This window comes from Lepidothrix coronata, unplaced genomic scaffold, assembly GCF_001604755.1.
Source record: "Lepidothrix coronata isolate B3197 unplaced genomic scaffold, Lepidothrix_coronata-1.0 Scaffold19, whole genome shotgun sequence".
NCBI lineage: Eukaryota > Metazoa > Chordata > Aves > Passeriformes > Pipridae > Lepidothrix > Lepidothrix coronata.
Window position 1 is genome coordinate 5,528,280 of NW_016690199.1, and position 22,986 is coordinate 5,551,265.

The 22,986-nt window shown below is 44.8% G+C and overlaps 1 protein-coding gene across 1 annotated transcript in view; it reads right to left on the reverse strand.

Annotated features, from left to right (window-relative positions):
- The window catches only part of RCOR1 (REST corepressor 1), an 84,407-nt gene that overhangs the window by 26,040 nt on the left and 35,381 nt on the right, over positions 1 to 22,986 (reverse strand). The window contains exon 4 of the mRNA XM_017807649.1: positions 15,256 to 15,339. Within this exon, the coding sequence (XP_017663138.1) occupies positions 15,256 to 15,339 (84 nt within the window). The remainder of the gene's footprint in view (positions 1 to 15,255; positions 15,340 to 22,986) is intronic.

Here is a 22,986-nt window from a genome sequence, read left to right on the forward strand (position 1 = left end):
GCAAAACCACATCCCAAGGGAAGAACATGGTCCAGGAGGGCCACACAGGGTAAGCAGGGACAGAGAAGGGATGCACACCATCCCTTCCCTCCACATGCCAAACAGGGCAGAGAACGTCAGTAAGATGTGGGCAAAAGAACCACTTTAGGTGCTTCCAGTTATAGATGGTTATAAAACCACACCAAAAAAAAAAAGCTGCCAGGAAACCCTACATGCAGCATTTCCCTGTACTTCAGCTAAATGTTCTCAGCTTCCTTAAAACAGACACTGCACATGCAGTGTTATATATTTTGTCTAAGAAGGAGGTGGAAGGAGGGAAAGGAGCTGAATTCTCTGAAGTCCAAGGCTGAATTAAGCTCCTGAATGCTAAGTACTGCTGCATTAAGTACCTTGCTTTCACTGTGGAAAGACCTACAGTTCCTCATTTCGCTTCAGCATCTTATCCTTTAATATATACAGAGAGGAGATGAGGTCATTCTCCTTTCCAGTGTATTACCTTCCTTATGCCAGATGCTGTAAGTAATGAAAACATACTTGCTTCCCAGCCCCCCAAAAAATCATTACAGCATTTTCTCTCCTAACTGAGCAAGAATATTAGCAAGGTCCCCAAATATCAGTAGGATTTCTCTTCAAACAAGTCAATACATCACTGAGCCAAACAGCAGATTATGAGTGACTGGACACCATGAAAGGAAGCAAGATGCTTTTCTTGTCACAGTAGGTTCTGTAACACATCAGTATTACACCTCATTGTTACAGTGAAAAGAAAATAAGAAAAAGGCAATAAAGCAGTAAATATGACCATGAGCAAACAGCAGTGCTTCTTCTATACACCGTAAGAGTTTGTGGGTGAAGGAAGGACAAGGAGTACACAATTGTACTCTTCTCTTGGCCTGTTTCCTGCCCACTTACTGAAAATCTAGCCCATTCTGCTTGTCATTTCATGGCTAATTGTGGGCTCACTTGCTTTGATGCTTGCACCATCTGAGAGGTATGACAGCCCCTTAAGCAATCCTTCCGTTTGCTCTTTCTTTACCATCCCCCTCCATATGAAGTAAGCAAGGAAGAGCACAGCACCATTTCAGTCACAGGACCCTTTAGTCTCCGATACCAGTAGAGCCTGGAATTGCCACAAGCTTAATGCTTTACATGCCACACCAGATAAATAAGTGCCCTCTTCCATCTCTGCCTTCCCCACACAACTCTAGCGAGCACAGGGCAGCGGGCACGTGAAATTCTGCTCCACTGCATTTTAGCGGCATTCAGTCACGCTCAGCGTGTAACCCAGCAATCTGTTTAGACATCACAGTTCAGAGCCAGAGAAGCCTAGGGCAGAGCTCTACTTACACCAGAAGAGACAGTTTGCCAGCACAGCTCTTCACTGCTTTCCAGAAGAGAATAAGCAAGAGCAGCAGAGCATTCCCGTCCCACTTCCCCAGCATAAAATACACCACCACGCATTCTTTCTACCAGTGTAACTTTTCCCCAAACAGGGCACACAGGAGTATCCTTCCCTCCCATCCAACTCATTCCCCTGTGCCAGAAAGATATTTCAACAGACCAGACCAAAAATACAATGATACTTGAATAGAAACAGTCGTGTGACACAGGAGATGCATTGCTCCTGTGAAGGCTCTTGTTGCTACTAGAAACCAGATGGGGGGAGGGACAGAAAAGAGAACCATAAACTGTTATTTCTTTACCTACTTGGCTACATTTCTTCTCTTGCATACACTTTACCTGTGTGGGTGAGCAGGATCCCACTGTCCACCCCACACCCAAAATGGAGTGAGCACTGGCCCCTTTCATACAGCCCGTCACGCTCAGGAAGGCAGAAGCAGCACAAAAGGCAGGGACACAGAGGGAACAGCCTCACATACGCAGTCACCAACAAAGAGGGGTACAAAGTACTCAAATGCTAACACACACCTCTCCCAAATATGAGATGACGGAAGGACCCTGCGTATAGCACTAACACAGCCAAAGAGATAAGGGAAATTGAAGAGAGTGGGAAAGAAAGCAGAGAAAGATGTTTCCACCCCCTGTCATCTAGAGAGGAGAGTTTGACCAAAATGGTGCCATCAACCCCCTGAATTTTGTGTTCTTGTTTCCAGCCATCTTTCTCATAAACGCTTTTCTTCTGCTAACCATCTCCCTGCAAGAATTCCTCACTAGAGGAAAAGAAAGGGGACCCTCTTGGCTGACAGAGGGAAGGAGGAACAAGAGCAAACAACTGCATTGCTGATTTTCAGTCCCGCATCCTTGAACAGAGAATCGAGAGATGTAAAACAGGAGCATTAATTTCAGGGGGCAGGAGAACTCTGAAAAGACAAATGCCTGAAAATAATGACTCCCCTCTGCACCATTTGATCACATCACAATCTCTCCAAGTGGCTCTTTCTGAAGAATTTCTACCCCCCTACCCAAATTGTTTCTTAATGACCCCACAAGGATCACATCATGTTCAGTGGACTCAATGACCCCAAGGAGGGTTTGCAGCATAAGTGAGTGTGCTAAAGCCTATAGAAAGTAACAGGAATGCAGAGGTAGGGCTGTTGCTGCAACCTCAGTTCACCCCTATTACTAGGGTACTGCAGGAGCTCCGAACACTTTGCATATTACGTGATGCAATACCCTGACAGAACGAGGTGAAATGAGGACAAAAGCAGCATCCTTCACAGCCTCAGTAATGTGCTTCACAGGGTTTGATCAATGTTGGAACCTGCAAGGAATTCTGGATGTTGCTATACATCTCCCCCTCCCCTCCATCTCCCCTGAGAACACGGGGAAAAAAAAAGAAAATAAAAAAAAAGGAAAAAAGTCAAGACCCAAAACAAATCAATACTATATAAAGAAAATAAGGACATGTAGACATACAGGTGAAATTTTTCGAAATTTCAAAACACAATTATGACGGTATACAAACAACTAAGCACAGTTTTCGCCTGACTATAAAAAACGAGCAGCTGCATTGCTGTCCCGCTGCCCTAGCAGCATCGGTGGAACACTCCTGCCACCTCGTGGTCCCAGCTCGGGAGAAGAAGCTGCCAAAAGCACACGAGTCTGGACAACTGTCTCCCTGAAGTTAGCTGCAACTGGAAACATGGGAAGCAGGCAGAGATCAAAGCCTGAACAAAGTCACTTAGAAGAAAACAAAACCCACCTGATCTTAGAATTCCTTCTAACCTTAATCATTCTACTTTTCTATTCAAATAATTCTTTTTCTTGGAAAAGCTATTTCCTCTTCTTGTTATGATATGATGTGATCTGTGTAAGAGGCAGGAGAAGAGCAGGAAGACAGAGCACAGACATGTTTTGTGTCCTGTGTTGCACCCACCTGGGAAGGCACAGAGTCCTTTAACACTGTCTCTAGGAACAGAAAAGTGCTAGTTACAGACACAAAGGCTACTTAAAAATCACTTCATGCAACTGAAGGCACAAGAGGATTTAGGCCTCAACTCCACTGCATCTACAGCAGGTGAGGAGAAAGTCTGGAGGCAACTGCAAGGCAAAGGAACACCTACCTTACCTGGAAAAGCCATAGAAGCACCGCGTGGTGGCTGAAAGTAGGGAGATGCTCTCACCTCCCAGGAGGGGCAGTGCCAGACCATCAGAGCACCAGCCCTACCTACACAGGTTGCCCCCTTCTCCTGCACCTCCTCCGGTGCTTTACACTCTATGTTTATACCATGCTGCATACCATATAAAAATCACTTTTTTGGGAGATTACACAAGCCTGAGAAGAGATGAGCCCTCCTAGTTTCAAGCAAGGGACAAGACTGGCTCAAGCCATGAGTGCAACTCATTCCTTGCCCCAGCAGAGTGGCAGGGATGAGCAGGAGGGTAGGAACAGGCACGGCTACGTAAACTGGCATTGGTGTGGAAAAAGCTGCTCGCGGAACCGCACCTGGAGCCTGGGGAAACTCCAGCCTCAGAGAAAAAAATTAAGGAGTAAAATGGAGTGCCCCACTGCTAGGAGATTTATCCCTTTAAAATTACCTTTGGTGATACCTACCAAAGCTTCCTCTTTCACACAAAGGCAACCAGTCCCCAACCAGAGCCCAACTAATAAGCTAAAAAGAAACACCTATTTCCTACCGCCTTTTTAAATTATTTTTAATATTGCTCTTTGCATGGCCTGCATCTAAGGCCCAGTGATGGTTAAAGATCCGACTCATCTGCCTTTAGATTTTGCTATACCAGCTAGAAGGCTGTACTGCAGACACAGGTGTACTGACAAATTCGCATAGATTTTGTAGCTCACCAAAACTATATTAAACTCCTTCCCAGGAAAGGCCTTCTGCTAATAGACATGTGTTACTTTTAAAGCTTTCACCAACACATGTTCATTCCTGAAGTAGCACCCTCACCTAACATCATCACATCAAGAAAAGGCCTAACACAATGTGTATATCCATGGAGTGGTGTATTAATGAGGATCGCTATAAGGAAAGCCACACAGCTGATGCTCTCTTGCTCTCTGATGCTGCTGCTGTTCTCCCTCAGAAAGGCCATGTGGATGCCCATTGTAAGGACATCCATGGAGGATGCTCTGGGAAGAAAGGCTGCTTCTTATACATCCACGACATTCAACCATCAGTCATAAATTTGCTCCACCGTAGCACTGAACACCATTTTACTGGAGCGATGGCACAGGTTTAAATATCTACAGAGCCCTGGGCACAGTGGGGCAACAGATGTTGCTACATGTACCACAGAATAGAAGAGGATGAGGGAGATCTGGCAGGGCAGTAACAAAGGAAACACTTGTCTCTGGCACCTAGCACAGACAGGGAGAGTGACATCAGATCATCCAGGGACCTAAACTGTGACCATACAGGATCTGAGCATGTCTATCATTTAGCAGTGAAAACTTGATCCTAAATCAGACACAGAGACTGGACTGTATTAAATATAATTAGCCAGAGCAATTGATACTGGGTTTAGAACCCATGTAAAAACATAAAACCAGCACACACTAGCTTCTGGCAGGGACGGAATACTCGTTCCCACGTATGACCTTCCAAGACAGAGCCAGGAAGTTATAGACAGGATAAATCCACACAGCATACGCCTCAACAACAAAGTGAGTTTATAGCAGAATGGCTCTTTGCATTATTCAGTACAGTGCTCTCAATTCAGTCCGAGAAGCCCTAAAGCCAGATTTATTCTGCTGTCAAACCATGGCTTGAGTTCACTCTACTGGGAGGTTACAGCCTTGGATTATACACTTCAACTACAGGCAGCAACATGCTCAAGCAATGCAACTAGGAACATTATCAATACAGTTGTGACAAGAGGTAGATTATTAAAAAAAAAATTCGTCATATTCTTCAGTGCAGGGAATGCTAACTTGGGTTCGAACAAACCTCCCTCACACAGATTTTCTTATGGAAATTATTCTTCTCACTCCTTGAGAATGCCTGATCCAGTGAACCCTTTCCAAAAGCCAGATTTGCTAATTTGAAAAAAAAATACAGTTTGGCACACACTAATGACAGAATAAGTATGGGAGACCACAAATTCAGTCTACTAGCAGTGCAATACAAGGCTTCAGTACTCTGCCTAGGAACATTCTCAGCTCTTCATCCTCATCATGCTATAACACTGAAATTCTTGGTCTGCAAAACAGTCAGTGAGAATTCCACTAAGCTTCGTCAAGCAACCTGCTGCCAACCAGCTTCAGAAGCCACCAAAGAATATCCAGACCCAAAACTCCTTAAAGAGGGTGACACACTCCACAAGGTCCATTTTCCATCCTCAGTAAGACTTTGGAAAGCTCCTGTCTAAAACCAGAACTGTTATATTCTTCGTTGTTGTAGGAATGCAGACTAATGAAGGCCCTGTGTCAGAGCCAGGCTTCCTAACCAGCATGTGTAACTTCACTTCCCCACGACAGAGGGTCTTTGTGCAGCATGAGGGCGCACACACAAGGGGTATGCGGGAGCAGAATAGCCATCAGGTTAAATTACAGCTCATTATTATTGTTACTGATGATAAAGCTTGAGACAAGAGAGTAGAAGCCATGCTGACTCCCTTTATACTGGACACAAAGGCAAGAGAAATGATCAATTTGTCCCCTGGCTACCTCCTTGAGGGATGTCACTTGGGCAGAAAGGAAGCATCGGGCAAGCCAGCAGGCAGCGAAAGGAAGGAGACAAGTCTGAGTCACACAGAGTTGCTGCCCTCAGCAGATGTGCATTGCCCTACTACAGACAGGTCAGTCTTGGGAGACACGAACACTCAATGCATCCATTCTTGCACTTCTTTACTTCCTATAGCCTTGAAAGAACAGAGGTCCAAAGATGTTTTTGACCTCACCAAGAAGTCCATGCAGAAAGACAGGAAGCTTCCACAGCCGGATCCTGGACATCATTCTTACAGTAGCCTCCAAATCAAAATATTAGTGTTGACTGATATTAAGGTATTAAAAAACACATAAAATTAAGTCAATTTAGAAAAAAATCAAGTTACAAATTCATACAGCATCTGCTGAAACATGAATTACATAGAGGCCCTCAGCCTTCAAGACTGACCTAAAGAGACTGAGCGGAAAAGCCTATGATAAACCAAAAAGACCCTGGAGTATCAGTGGTGGGTGGTCATAGCTTTTAGCCAGGATTTAGAAGCCTAGTCCTTACTGAGAAGTTATTATGTATTACTACTAATCCTTGGAGTGCTAGAAAATTCACTACTACCCTACCATAATATGAATCTGCACAAGAAGCACATGATCAGGAAAGTAACTTAATGTGGAGGGCAAAAATAAGAGTACAGGAAAATTAACTAGTGGGAGTGGTTCCTAATTAGAGCAAATAATGCCACAGCAAGCATATTATGATGAGGGAAGCTCTGGTACATGTCCTTGAGAAGGCCTGGTTGCTCTGCCTCCTGCACTAGCACCTCTGTAAAGGTCACACTTGGCAGCATATGAACTCATCACAGCAAGATGTTACAGCCATGACCTACTCAAGCATTCCTCGGTGGAAACATCTCCCACAAGAGTTCCTCCCTGCCTGTGCACAGCTCCCATGATACACCTATAAACATGCATTTGCTGACTAACTTTGCTCCAAGGAAAAATTAAAACAAAAAAAAAAATGTAGAAAGTTACCCTCCAGTTCCCTGATCCTTCTTATATTCACTCACAGCTACAGTAAGAGAAAAGAGGCCAGAAAAAAAAAAAAAAAAGACCTAGTCCTCTGAAATGCTCCAAGCCTACCCATCCCAGCAAGACCAGCAAGACTGGAGCACACTCAGCCCATCCCAGGGCTGAGCCCAAGCAGCACAAAGTAGCTGCAGCCTGCTCGTTCTCGTCATACTGGTCCTACAACTCACACAGCGCCGATCAGGCTGGCTAAGACTGCTCCCAAATGCATTTCAGATCAAGGCTTGCTGCCAGGGTAACTCTTAACACAGCTATCATCACTCCATTACATCCACGTCATCTTATCTCTAAACTTCTCTTAGGAAATAAAAGCTCCTTCCTAGCGCCAGCACCAGTTCAATCCCGCAGCAGCCACAGTAGTGGCAGTCGGCATTTTCAAAGTGGGTCATCTTGACACGTTCAGAGAAGGCCTGGATCACACTGCAGTGAAAAGGAGGAACAAACAGGTGGCAGGAGAGAACAAGGCACACGAAGAAACTGAGGACTACCTCCCCCCTCCCAGCACAGCAGCAAAAATTCCTTCAGGATAACACAGCTACCTTAGATAAGACATCCTTTTCCTGGATACTCTCCAACACAATCTCTCTCCTTCGGGTTTTTTTTGTTTGTGAGCTTCAAAAAAAACCAAAAACCAATACACCACAAACACCGCCCCCACCCCTGCTACAATCCATCCCAACACATACCCTATCTAGTTCTCTTGAACTAAAGTGCTTTCCTGACTCCACTGCTGGGAAAGGGTTAAAATTTCATCTTAATTTAAATATTCATTCAGGATCCAGAAATATCAACCTGCAGCAATAATGATGAAAGAGCTGCTCTGAGATTTCCACACAGTGTTGCAACAGCAACTGGTATAGCAGATTACAAACAAAGGGAAAACTGCAGCTAAGTTTGAGGCAACTCAGCCATTTCTGGGATACACCCATAGCCTTTGAAGCCTGGAATCTTCTTTTTGCTGTTCACAATATTGCTACTATAAGCATCAAAAGTTGCCTTAGCTAAAACGAAATATTGCATTCCTTCACCACCTTCTTCTGAGCATTTTCTGAAGTGCAGCAACCGCAGCTGCTGGGAGAAGTGGCCATGACTATTATTTCTACAGCTAAATTCAAGCAGAATCCTAAATTGAACACTAGTTCTCTCATTTCTGAATTCATGGAGTTGCATTCTTCAGCTGCTGTATTTGCATCCAAGCTTCACAGCTGCCAGGTTCACTGCATAATATGAAATTTGGATTAGGGATAAACATAAACCTAATTCTGCTTTTCCATTAATCCTTTTCGCTGTCATTGGGACAGACAACAAACTGATATTTCTAAGGAAGGAGCATACAGAAACAGCATAATCCTAAATTTGGGAGTTTTGCTATCTCCACTTGAGCAACAAAAGGTCAGCACCTACCTTCAGGAGATAATCACAACCCCTGAAGTTCACCCCTCAGAGACCTAGAAGTCTTGGCTCTACCTGGCAGCTCTTCTTTAAAGCTAATACTTCTACTACTACTAAAAAAACCCCAACACCTCAACAAGTAGAACCCTGGACACAAACAAGCAGAAAAACCCCAAACAAGAGAAGCACAATACACATGCTCCTTCCCTCACAACCTCCCACAGCACTTAGCCAGCCACGAAAAACCCCAAGTATGAGCTCAGCTAAGAGTTCAACAATACTTTTTCCTCTCTGGTGACAAAGTCTAAGCAGCTCCCTCTCTCCCATTCCTGATCAAGGTGGCTGCGCACTCTTACTGAGCTTCATACAACCTTTTGGGGAGTTACCTTATAAACCAGGTCAGAGAAGACAGGGGTTGGAGGGGAGAGGGTACTAAAAATAAAACCACGATACCAACTGTTTCAAGGATCCTGTTCAGGGGATGATGGAGAGGAGAGACTTAAAAAGCACCTGAATACGTACCAGACTATATCCTCTGCCTCACTGCTGCTCCCTGCGTGCGGAGGGGGTGCCTGTGTGTCGAGGAGGGGGTGGCTCTCAAATAGCTCTGAAGTGTTAATCCCTTCCATTTTAAATGCATCCTGTTAAATAAGGGCTTCATTTTCTAAAAGGGAGATTTTAAGATCAACACTTTCCCCAGTCTATTCTCTCCCATTTGTCGTTTTCCCTCTCACATTTATGTATTGTTAGGGCACTTTACAACTCACAGAAAAGAGAGCTAATGATGATAGTTGATGGAGTCCTATATCCACAGAATTCACAGGCCAAAATAAGTGAGCCAAGGGTAAAGGCTATGTCCAAGCAGAAGCCCTTTGCAAAACAGTTATGGCTCAGCTACACACTGAAGACAGAGATCAGCCACACAAATCACATACACATGCAGCAACCTTAGAAGACATTTTCATGTCCATTACTCTGGCAGTCATTTTAAGTCAGAAAATTCAGACAAAATAGAACTCCAAGCTTGTTTAATATTCCCTTCAGAAGAAAAACTAAAGAGAAGTCCAGAGTCCATGTTATGCCAAAATTATCCCTTGAACTAAAGCTGGAGATGGACTCCGGCCACTTACACCTGCAACCTGCCCTCAGAAATTTTGGGGTTCACCTTACCATCACAAGAGAGGACAGCTACCAAAACTCACTCTCACCCAAAGAAGGCTGCTAACACTAACAACCAGGACACACTTAGAAAGAAATGTGGTTGGGACACTGAAATCCTGAATGCCAACTCAGAGCTTCTTTGGGTGGAGCACCGCACACTCCCAAACAGTTACCCGGCCTGTGGCACAGTTAACTAAAACCGTGCCCATCCAAACACCATAGGGTTGATATCCTTAGTAACCATAGCAACCAGCACTTCTTCCTCCATCAGAGCCTCAGCTGGCACATTACTGCCTTCCCAGCATCAGGTTTTGCAGCACATTTAAGAAGCCTTCCCTTTTCCCCAGCCACAGGGTTTGGCAAAACACATTAGGGGATGTCAAAGCACTCAGCTGTTTTCACTTAATTCTGGCATTTCTCTATCCCCATGTCCCCTGACCGTTTCTACTTCCCCTCCATAGCGGGAACAAGATATCTGAATTCTCTCGATGTGCACCAAGGCAGGTGTAATGTAAAGCAGGGAGCCAGCTGCAGCCTCAAAAGAAGAGGTGTCACAGAGTAATGGAGACAGGAACTGGTGAATGTCCAAAGCTGGCAGTGCCAATCAACTGTCAGGTCAAGCAGAAGCAGCACTGCAAGACCAGAAGACCCAGCTGCCCTCTACAACCCCACTGCCCCACAGGCATTAGGGACAGTGCCTGCCTGTTCAGTGACACCCATAAACTGCAAATCCACTGGAGACATCCACCAAGACATCAAGTGAGAAAACAGAACTCCCATCTAGCAGCACATGTATTCTGTCAGGAAGAGAGCAGAAAAATTACTCTCAAAGCAGAGCTTATTGCTGGTAAAACAATACATCTTTCCCTCTTGTAGTTCACCTTTGAACTGCAGGTCTATAAAAGCAATCATCACATCCTACCCTCTTACCTGGTATCTATCCCTTGCTCCTGGGCAGCTGCACCATGCCAGCACTTGCTCATTTCTAAACCAACCCAAAGTCATCTTTATGGTTCCACTCACTGGCGCACTTGGCACAGAGAGAGACACTGCTGTTTTATTAATAGCTTCCTGCTGGCCCAGCTCTATCCTGTGCAGAGTTTCCACAGCATCATTACAATGCATTTTTCACTATTTCCCCTCCTCCTTCCCCACATGCCACTCAAAGAGAGCAGATGCCTGTCTTCCACCTAGCTGTTCCTGCTCCTCAATGTCACCTTGCTCAAGGCATCATTCTTCTTCCCCTCTCCCTGTCTCCTTCCTCACCCTCCATGACAAAGTCCCACAACAGCCTGAACAGTTGCCCTCCATGGCACCAAGTCCACAGACAGCCTCTCAGGAGTCTCACTTTGAGAGCAAGCTCTCTGTAAGAGGTGTGACACCAGCCACAGGGTATTTGGAGCAGAGTTGGAAGGGGAGCACAGTTATTTTAAGTCCCAATGTTCAGTTACTGCACAATGACATTTCTTTCTTTCTTCTTCAAAAGACACAGGACAAAATTCTAGCTTTGGGCTAACTCTGTGACCTACTCACTAATGGTGACACTGCTGTGCAAGTGACCCCTCAAAGGCAGAAGTCTGTCAGTAGATATGGACCTTGCTGGCAGCATTCAACTTCGGTATTAATATGGGCAAGGCAATAAGTGGTTTGTGTCCAGGATTAATGGTTAACAAGGAACAGGATAAAATAAATGAGCAATGTGCCAACACATACTTTTGTTTTCATCTTCTCTTTTACATCCCTCATTTCATGGTATCCAGGCAAAAGGTTTCTCCAGTGTGATTAAAACACTGCTTCATGGGACCCAAATGAGCTCTTAACTGTGTGAGACTGGAGCATCAGATATGCAGATATCCACCAGGTCTTGGCTGACACACTGGTCACTAAGGTTCCTTTCAGCAGCTTACAGAGACCCTCCCACAGCCTCCATCAGTTTGGCCAGCCCTCTGCCAAACCCATCAGGTGCACTGCTCTGAGCATGGTCACAGAATCTGCTCAGTGGTTTTTAGCACCTTTAACAGAGGTGGCTTCCACAAGCTGCACTGACTGCACTGAACTCTCCTGCTCACAAGAGCTACCAGTTCACTCTAAGGAAGAGCTAACATGTGTTGCACTAACTTCCATCTTCACAGTGAGCCACAGGAACAGAGAAGAGTCCTGTGTCTTACAGGCACAGGATGGATTAAAGACTTTGGAGTACAAACCAAAGTAATCACAGGTACCAACAGGCTGCAGATTGGAAGGATTTGCTCACCCACACTTCAACCTGAACAGCAGTATTAAGAATGGATGTGCTAGATAGGACTAACAGTACTTACAGCCCAAGGGGCTACACCAACCTCCTGGAGACCACATCTCCTTCCACTCGCAATTTCACACTGCCAGTGAATGATCTACCGCACCATGTCACAAAAATCCATGGTTTAAAAAGGCATCGAGAAATAGAGAATCCATCATTTCCCTGAATAACTTCCAGTAGTCAATCACAAAAAAAAAAAGCACACCAAAAAGCCCAAACTCAGGCATTTCATTTCAGTCCATGTGGACTTATTTCACAGCCATCTATTTGTATTATGCATGTCTCTTACTATGTCAAATTTTTCCTCTAAGTGAATAATTGAGAATAGTCCCCTTTCAGCCTCTTTTCAGTAAGCTAAACAGATGGATTTTGCTTCATCTTCAGTTTGCAAAATGTTTCAGTAGCTTCAGTAGCTTCAGTAGCTGTCTCCATCCTTTTCTCAGTTTTTAAACTAAAGCCACTATTTCAAGGTTCATTTTCCTGAACGCTGCTGGGTATAGATGCAGCAAACTGTACCAGTGACTACCTCACTCTTTACATCCACATCATCCCCTGGGTCAAGCAGGACACCATGAACCTTTGCTGAATTACCTGCCCACTGTTTCCCCAATATTGCTCTCTAAGCCATTTCTTTCCAAACATCACACTTGATGTAGAAGGCCAGAGCTTTCAGGACTGAGATTCATAACCCTGCAGTTGGGTCATTAAGAGCCCATTGCATTGGCAGCAATCCAAGTCAGGAAAAGACCCAAAGCGCTCCACAAGACTGTCAGTAGCATTAATTTTATTTACCACCCTGTCAGTCTACGGGTCATCAACAATTTCATATCAATTCCCACATCGCTGATGAAATGTTGATCATCACCAGTCCTCTTACACATCCCCACGGACCCCATTTAATTAGGATTCACTATCAACGATGCCAAGACTTGTTAGTGAATTCAAGAGTCGCTGAAGAGACCTCCTGTCCCCTGATGTTCTTTCATCATAAACCATAAAGCAGATTAGGGAACTCTGCATGTAATATATTTAGTAAGTGCTCTACAGCCATTGCAGAGCACTGGTGTTTTGGAGGAGGTTCTCATCTTCAGAAAGGAAGGGGGACTGAATCAGGCTCTCGTGCAATCAGTGCCTAACAGCTGGCTTGAATACATTAGAGCAATAAACTTATTTCTACCAATCAATCCATTTCTAGTCTCAAAAACCCAAAAGCATCTACCTTCAGCAGAATTTGGTTTTCATAGTTCATTTTTAAGTAATGCCAGATAGAGACAGGAATAACTGATATCTTTCAGCAGGATCAGCTCAAATTGACTCAAGACAAAGCAATGACCAACGAGCTCCCTGTTCTCTCATTCCCTGTATAGCTGCCCTTTCCCCATCTGCTGGAGACTTCCTACCACCCAAGGTCCTCCCAGCCACCTCTCCCAATATTTCCTTGGGTTTTTTACTACTACTAGATGCTTAATTTCACAACTCCATCCACTCTGTATCAATCAGGCACCTGGGAGGTATTTTGTGTGTCATGTATGGTGCAACACCCTCACACTTTACTTCCTCAAATTCCCCATGAAATATTTATTCTTTTTTTTCTGTATCTGTTTTGGAAGGTGAAATAACTGAGACCCTATACTCTTACTGAAATTGAGTATTTTGAGAAATTTCTTCTTGCCTTCTTATATTCATATTGTTTTCCCCAACTTTTTTGTTGTACCAACATCACCTGCCACCTAGTTTCTATTCATATGACTTTTTAAATTACCTCCTAGGTTCATGACATCTTAGCAGATATTATATCCTTTCTATGCTCTATAATATGAGCATATTTTTGCCAATTGCTACAAAATTCTCAGTTACAGATAATTTTACTCAATTCCACATATCTTCCCTCCCTTTCCTCTTCCCTCTTCAAGAAACCTGTTTCCTACAAGGCAGGAGTTAAACATTCCACAAGGCTGAGCTGAGATACAAAAGACACTCAGATTTGAGAGGCATCTACAGGAATTCTGTGTGTCACAGACAGCCCATGAACAGTCATTCCTTTCAGTGGCAGAAACAATTTCTTGCTCTTATACCTTTTAAGAGGCTTCTAGCTGTAGATAACTGTCAAGCATATTCCTCTCCTCATCAGTCTTATTTAGTTCAGCATGCAACAGCCAGCAGGGAGCAGACAAGACACTACTGGTAGGAGAGAAGGCAGACATGATCCTTGCAAAGCCCTTTTTATCTGTAGATCACAGTACCATCATCCTTATGTAATTTAAGGGGTAACTTGCTCAGTGGAACAAATGCCCCAGGGCAGAACACAGGCCTTTCATGGCAGAGCCAGTTTGTGCACAATCTCTGCTGCCTTAATTTGCAAATGCCACTACAGCCTCACAAGTGCCTTGTGATGCATCCTAGCCCTTGGGTCTAGGGGAAGAACAGGTATCAAGTTAATAATGCCACCACAAAAACTGCAGAGGAACAGGAATGCAAGATTCTCAGTCTTGGTTCCAGAATCAGAAAAGATAAAAGAAAAAAAAAAGGTATGAGCATAAAGTCAAAAATAGCTCTTTTCAGCTCCCTCCCCCAAAAGCACTTAGGTTTAGTTACTGCATTCAAACAGCAGCCCTTTAATCAAGGAGTCCTACTTATTCATGAGGAGAACTGTAGCTAGACAAACCTTTCAAACACTAGTTCTGCCATCTGGCAGCAGCACTGAGACTTGTTCCCAGACACACACAGAGTACTGTTAATTGCCCTCACGTGGAATTCCAAGGCACTGCAATTGTTCTGGCATTTAAAACCTCCATGGGCTCCAGATGTGGATTTTATTTGTGTCTTTGTGGAGAAAAAGGTACTACTAATTACCAAATGTTTCATGGCCCCCTCCCAATATTTTTCATTTTGCCCTCCCCAGCTATTTCTGTTGCCTTCTACAGCACCAACAGCAAAAAAAGCAGATTGTGTAGGCCCACGGATAAGTACCTTAAAGAATTCATACCAGGGAAGAAGGCATGTCACATTTCTCTTCATTTCCCTGCCCCTGTGGATTTGATGCTCTGAGCAGCTGCCCAGCGGGGAAGAAACATGATATGGGGGATTTCTTTGTTGGCTTTTCTTTTTTTAAATTAATTTCTAATCATAATGGAAAGGTCATACACATAACCTCTCTACCAAAAGTGGCAACTTTGCATTCCTGAAGTGATACATGCAAGGAAAAAGGGGAATAAAATTATTTGAAGAGACTTACATTTTGCTTCAGACAGATTCTGGTTAGGTGACCAGACCAGCATGCCGAGATTCTCTCTCTCCTGACTTCTCCTTGCAAGTTTGGCTTAAGAGAAAACAGATACAAACCAAGTTACAGAGAAAGTAATTTCAGATGCAAAATGGATACAAAAGCGACTTATTGCACATCTGCAGCTTTTAATCAAGATACAAAACCCATCCACAGAGTTAAAACCTCATCTTCCCATTCAGACCTGAGGCTTTTCCTTGTTTCTTCAATGCATCATCCTCTATATAACATGACAGATACCGCACACTCACTCTTTCCTGCAGTGCACTAAGCAGCATACGTTAGATCTAAATTAAAAGTTAATTAATGTTTCTCTTCCAGCATACTTGATTATTTTTCTTCCAGCCATCGTTAAATGAAAAAGGGAGGAGCTAGGCTCAGGCAGCAGGCTCCAAGCCCTGGACATCATGAGGCTACACTGTGTAGCTACAGAATCACAGAACATGCTGAGCTGGAAGGGACCCACAAGGATGATTGAGACTCTGCACAGGACCACCCTCACGAGTCATACTATGCACTCAAGAGTATTGTCCAAACACCTCTTGAACTCTGCCAGGCTTGGTGCTGTGGCCACTTCCCCGAGGAGCCTGTTCCAGTGCCCAATCACCCTCTGGGTAAAGAACCTCTTTCTCAGATCCAACCTAAACCTCCCCTGACACAACTTCAGGCCATTCCCTCAGGTCCTGTCACTAGTCACCACAGAGACCAGTGCCTGCCCCTCCTCTTACCCTCACGAGGAAGTTGTAACTGCGATGAAGTCTCCCCTCAGCCTCCTCTTCTCCACTATGAACAGATCAAGTGACCTCAGCCCCTCCCCTCATACAACTTCCCCTCAAGGCCCTTCACCATCTTCACTGCCCTCCTTTGGACACTCTCTAATAACTTTATATCTTTCATATACTGCAATGACCAAAACTGCATGAACACTTCAGGGTACACACATGCACAAACCTCTCAGATTTCACTTCTAAGCACCTCCTGCCCTGCCCCAGCAGCCCTCCTACGCCTCCATCCCCCATAGTCAGGAATGCCCACCAAGGTGACACTCAGTTCCCCCCCAGTCAGGATCAGGTCCTCTTCTCAACTACTCCAGAGGAACCTGTGTGCACTCACACCCACACCGCGTACACACACCCATGCTCAGAAAGCAAGTCAGATTTTAACCAGCTTAACACCTGGCTGACACAAGAGCTCTGAAAGTCTCAAGTGAAGATCCACAGCTGCACACAGTTTCAAAAAGCAACCTCAAACTAAGGTATGTTTCACGAATGAGCTCTTGTGAATCTGCTGATGTTTGGTCACAAGAAGTCAAAAAGAGGAGGAGGAGGAAGAAGAGGATGAGAAGAGAAAGAAACTCGCTCTGTTGAGTCAGCACAGCCAGCTCAACCACCCGCCCTGGCAGGGAGAAACTTGCAGGTCTTGTTATGAATGAGTGCCTGCAGTAATACTTCCACTACAAAACATCACATAACGCTCAAGTTTTATGCAATATTTCAACACAATTTTCTCTGCACTGTGCAATTAGGCATATAACCACCACTTCATAATGCATTAAAACAGGTCAGAAAAGACCTAGTAACACAAAATTACATTACAGTGCTACAAACAGTCATGGCGTGACTACTGTTTTTAACCTGAAATCTGCTCAACTAAGAAGTCACGGTTTAGACGACAATAATATTTTAACATTAAATTTAAAGTACAAATAGCATGTACTAAAAACAACCAGCTGCCAGCAACATATTTACACTGAACTAACAGGTTTTTTCATGTCAAACACCATGACTATCTTTCACACAATTTGTTGGTTTTTTTTAAATAAGGTTAGCAACTGCACATACAAGATATTTTGCAGGCTGTGCATATTCATTATTTTCTACACTAGGCAAAAAAAGGAGTGAGACAAGAGATGGGAGGTGGACATCAGGTCTGTACACAGAACACAAAGGATGTCTGAAATTAAAATTACAAGTCCTGAAACACTGGGCATTAAATTTTACTTTCTCTCTTATTTCAAGTCTCAGTCAGGAATGTAAAGAGAGGCAACTTTAAACTTCCCCTTTTGTCAGCCAGGCTTTACCCCAGTCTGGGGATGAACTGGGAAACCCACCTAACTCAGGAAAAAAAGTTTTCTCCTAGTTTCACAGGGTGAACCTCCTCTCCTCTCTGATAGCCAGGCACACGTCCCAGCCGGGCTGTCCCTGTCAGGAGCAGAGCACCGCTAATGCAGCTCACCCACAGTAAGACGGGTGAAGCTTCACCTCCCACGGTTAAAACCCCAAGGTACACTTTGAGGTATTGCAGAGGGAGTGCCACAGCCTTCCTGGCTGTGACCTGCAGCCAGCCCCGGGAGGTGACAACCAGCGCAGGAACTGCAGGACCTCATGGCACCCATGGGGTTGGGGAAATGTGTTCCTCGTCTCCCACCACGGCTCCCCCACATGCACCCAGGATGTCCCGTTGCAAAGAAAATGCCTTGGGTTAGGTGCTGCCTCCTTCCAGTCACACATCCCCTCCCTGGGCCTCATACCCAGAACGGGAGCCTTCGTGCCACCCTCAGGACCCCTTTCTGTCCAGTTCCCACAGCCCAGCTTCTTTCTCTCTGCCTCCCTCCAGCCCCTTGGTAGCAACAACCAGCCAAGTTTTGCTGCACTTGCGAATAGGTGTGAAGCAGCACCTCCAGTATTCCCAAAATGTTATCTCCTGCTGTCTCTCCACTCAAGCCCACACCTATCCACCCTCAGGCCTCATTCCTTGACAGATGTAGAGGTCAGTGCAAAGCACACAGAACGGTTAGGTCAAAACTCATGCTTCTCTGCAAAGGACAGAAGCACCTAAAGGCCAACACACATAGAAGGTTGGAGGGTAGGCATGTTCCTTAAACATCCACGGAGGCTGAGATTCCCTCCCTAACATCCGAGATGCTGGCCACCCAGCTCCTTCACTTTCTAGCACCACTCCCTCCCTAACATCCCTTCTCAAGCCCACAGCCCCCATATGTATTGTCCCTCACACACAAGGCAGACATGACAGGCATTCTTCCAAGTCCAGTGTCGACCCAATCATAAATACACACAGCATAAGCACTCTTCCTTCATGATGTACCAAGGAAAAACTTAAGAGCTTGCTCAGAATTTGGAAGCACATTGAAATAATTGCTTCAGAGCAACAGCCATGAGAGCAGAAGACGGGTCTTAGAGCAGAGTGGCTGTTACATCCCTTTCCTGCACCATTCCAAGCACAGCTGCAAGGTTCACCATCACTGGGAAATTCTTTCCCCTTACCCCTGCTTCAGGACAAAAAATACCAGGGTGAATACTAACACTCTGCACTTCACTGACAAAGCTAAAAAGATAAGATAATTTTATTTAATCTGTTATATATTTCATATAAAAATAGCCATGTAAGATGGGCAAGTGTTAGTCTTTTTTTAGGGGAACAGATCAATTTAGGATCAATAGGGTTTGCTTGTTTAAGCCACTGCAGTTAAACCAGTGAAACCCGTGTTTAGAGAAGCTGTACACTGGCAGACAAGATGACCTGACATTTCAGGTAATCCTGCACTTTCATCTAGGCTACCCACCAGATATTTGTAAAGTCTCTGCCACTGCCATTAGTTCCTATCATAGCTGTTGTGGGAGCAAACACTCTAATCACTTTCCCACTGCCAGCTTTCCCATTTGTCCCAAGTCTGTCAGGAATCACAGACACTTCCTCCATCCCCAAGAGAAAGACCATCTACTACAAGCAGCACCCCCTAAGTTTTGTTTCACTGTCAGAATTCACATGGGATGCAAACTCCCACTGCTTCTACCCAAACAGAAAAGTGCAGCCCCAACCAGGCACAGTATTGTGTTGCTTTTTCCACAGCAGTTCCCATCCCTTTCTCTTCTCTCATGTCTAGAATATACCCCTACTCCACAGACTATACACTAAAACATAGGAGAGAACCAATCCAGCTTAAAACTCACTTTGTGAAGAAAATGTTAATTTTTTACAGTGGTTTACTGCAAAAGCCCAAACAGTTCTACTGTGCAAGGGAGGAGAGATGAAGCAGGGCAGAACACCCATATATCAGCATCATTCTAAAGGTTGTGGGGGCTTTTTTTTTCCCCCCTGAAACTGTGAGGACACATCTCAACACCAGGGTGTAGAAATACATTGGTTTGCACAGGAGAGAAACAACACCACCACTGAAGTTCCTATCATTTCTGCCCATAGGCCAAGGCTCTCCATCCCTGGGGGCTCCATGAGCTAAGGGACAGGCCTGGCACGTGCAAGACTAGCACCTTGCAGGATGTGAAACCCTAATCCACAGCAGTCAAGGCTCTTCCCCAGCTTCTGGAAAGCTGTTGCAAGACTGCCCCACAGAAAAACAAGACAGAGGTTCCAACCAGCAGAAGCAGTCAGTTCAGACACCAAGTGACAGGAGGCTGATTTAAAAAACAAAAAGTATCTTGTGTCTTTAAAATATGTGTTTTCCCTGCTGTGAAGGTTACTACATGGGGCAGTCTCACTCTCTAGTATCTGTCTGTCCAATTTTCCCTTGCATACACAAAGATGTCAGTTCTGCTCTCCCACTACCACCCACAAAGTTTAAAGCCTCAGGGCTAAATCCACGTCAGACCCCACACCTGAGTGATCTCAGCTCACAAAGGAAAAGAACAAAGAGAGAAGTGAAAGCAAAATGATTTTTTTGTCAATACCAAAAAAAACAAATGCCCCCAAAAAAGAAAACAAACCCAGAATCAAAACTCTTCAAATCTACTCCCTCCCAGAGCCAAACTCCTCTGCTGAATTTAGTCCAAATCAGAGAGCAGATGGTCAACTCTGCCAGGACCCTCTGCAGAAACAGAGGAGAAAGGCAGAACTTCCAAGTTCCTTGAAAGAAACTTCTTAAAGGACACCAAGCCCTAAATACCCTTGCAAGTTCCCTGATGTGTCTATTAACTTAAACCCTGGGTCTAGACCCCCTTCCTATACCAAGAAACATGCATTTTATCTCCTCGCATCCTCAGCATTCTTCTGCAGATACTGTAACTTCATATTTACTCTTAGGCAAACCAAAGTTGCACCAGTGCTGGAATGAGGACTGTATTAAGAAGCTCAGTGTTGAACATGCTGCAGAGTTTGTCATCATGAATAATGTGGACATGAAACCACAGATCTCTGTTCTGGCTCTCTCCAGAACGTTGCAAGAGAGCCAAGATGTGGACGTGCCCTGCAGTCTCCTCAGCCACCACACTCAGTAGAGTTGCTGCAAATGGACCGCAAAGCAGGGCTGGAAGAAACAAGGCTGCTTCTCTCCCCACCTCCACCTGGGTGCTGTGAAGCCAAGACACCCAACAGGGAAAGGGAAATGGGCATGTCTCCAAACAAACTACCAAAGGTCACCATGCCGCACACATCAAGTCCCTCCTACAGGTCAGAGAGTACCCTCCCCAATTTCAAATTACTCATGGAGTAACTGGTATCAGCACAAAAGGAAACTTGTGCCTGGCAGTAATACCACTCCCTTCAACCCACCTGAATCTTCTTTTGGTGAGATGAACTACAAGCCTCTGAAGAGCTGTGTCAAAAGGCCAAAGGGTGAAGCTTGCACCTCACAGCTTGAATCCATCCTCACCACTTCTGAAGGGAAAGGAGATCCTGCTCAGCCAGCATTTCTCTGCCCTCCTGACACATTCCCTGCCTCTCCTCCCCCCTTCCTATGTTGACTCTGGCATTTATCCCTCCAAGCCAAGCACAATCGCTAAAAGTAACCTAGCAAAATATGAAGCAAACTGCATTTTCCCCAGTTATTAAATCAAATCAGCTGAGAGGGTGCACAGACAGTGGCAGACCCATGTGGGTGGGGGGCTCTGCCTTCACCCACATCACGGTTCAGCAGCACCACTGCAAAAGAGAAGGTGGGAGATTGTTTCCCCTTCCACCACCACCATCTACTTGAGAAACCAAAGCAGGGGATCTACCCGAGCTTTTAAAAAAAAAAATAAAAATTAATCCAACAAAAAAGCCAGGTGTTCCTGTTGGCTTTAACTCAATACCAATTCCTAGTTTTCCAGCACATATCCTAAGAGACAAGGAAGGAGAGTAAGGAAGCAGGGACAGCCAGGACACCTCCCTCGGTCACAGCATCACTTTGGTCTGCGCCTTAAGGACCACTGGTGGAACGGATACCACACACAGAGAGCGTGCAGGAAGGCAAAGCCTGTCAGCAAGCAGGAGCACAGCGCTGCCCAGCTCGAGCCTGACCCATCGCGTCTTATTTTCCTTCTCCAAGTTAGAGAAGAAACATGCCAGAATAAACTCAGTAGGAGCCGAGGCCTCTCAAAGAGCCACCAATCACTCTGTTGTCTGTTATTTTGCTTCTGTGCAAGGGAGCGGTGCCAGCTCCCACTTGAGGGACCTGCTCCATCTCACAGCTCTCCCCAAGGATGCTGCATGATCCAGCCACAGCTGTGAGCCATTCAAGCGCTTTGTGCTTTGCTTTTGACACCTGTACTGACCCCTCTGGGAGATGATCCTCACCTTCTGCACATGCCAAGACACTTTCCTCCCCATTCTACCCTGCCCAAGTCAGAATGAGGCTCTGCCAGGAGACCTCCAGCATTTTCCATTCTCCATCCTTTCAATAATCTGTGATGTTTTTACTGTTTGCACAAGGCATTTCAGAGCTACTGAACCCCTCTGGATTTCAAAGCAAAGCACACCTACACATGACTATGCAAGAGCCCTGCAACACACACCAGGAAGAGCGAGACCCTGCTGCTAGTAAGATCCTTTTGTTATTCAGAATTGGGAAAAAGTAACTCAGAAAAGTAGGTACACTGTCAGGTGTACCTTGATACAGATACATACTTCTTACCATCTCTGGAAAGCAAACAAAAGCCTTAAATCAAAGTTTAAAAAACACTTGCCATAGAACTACAGGGAACTCTTCGGGTACTGATCTTTTGCAAAACAAGAGGTAAGAAAAGACTTCCAGATCTGAATAACATCTTTCAAAAAGTTAATAAGGTTTACACAACAACAACTGAAATCCCCAAGGTACAGGATGGCAAGATTTCCACCAACAAAAGCTACTGCTTTACTAACAGCACTTGACAACCGCCCCTTCATTTTTAAATCACACATTGCAGGTTTAAAAAGAAAGAGCAAGAAACATCTCTTCCTTTTAATATGTAACCCTGAGCACTATGTATAAAATATGCATTGCATAATATCCAAAGGTGAATAGGTGTTTTTATTGTTTAGGAAGAGCTGGAGCTGCCATATAATAACTTAGCTGCTGAATGCTTCTTCAAGCAGTTTTGGACCAAGTCTAAACATATTTACTTTTAATGAAGTGAGATTAAACATGTGCTTCTATTCCCAACCCTGCATTTTTAATCAATGCAGACCTTAAATTCATTGCATAGGGTGAAATCCCCTGTTTACTGTACCCATGATGATTATTAAACGAAATAAGCCAAGGGAGGCACAGGCTCCCATAGTATAAAAAACTCTCACGGGTTCATTGTTATTACTCAGGCTCACGGTGTAATTGTAAATGCACAGCTGTGATACAATAGCACAACACCTATGTGGCACAAGAGAATTCAAACATAACTGAGAGTCAGAAGAAGAGCTTTTTTCACCTTCCTTCCCCACTGCTGGCACTGGTGTCTCAAGCAGCAACTC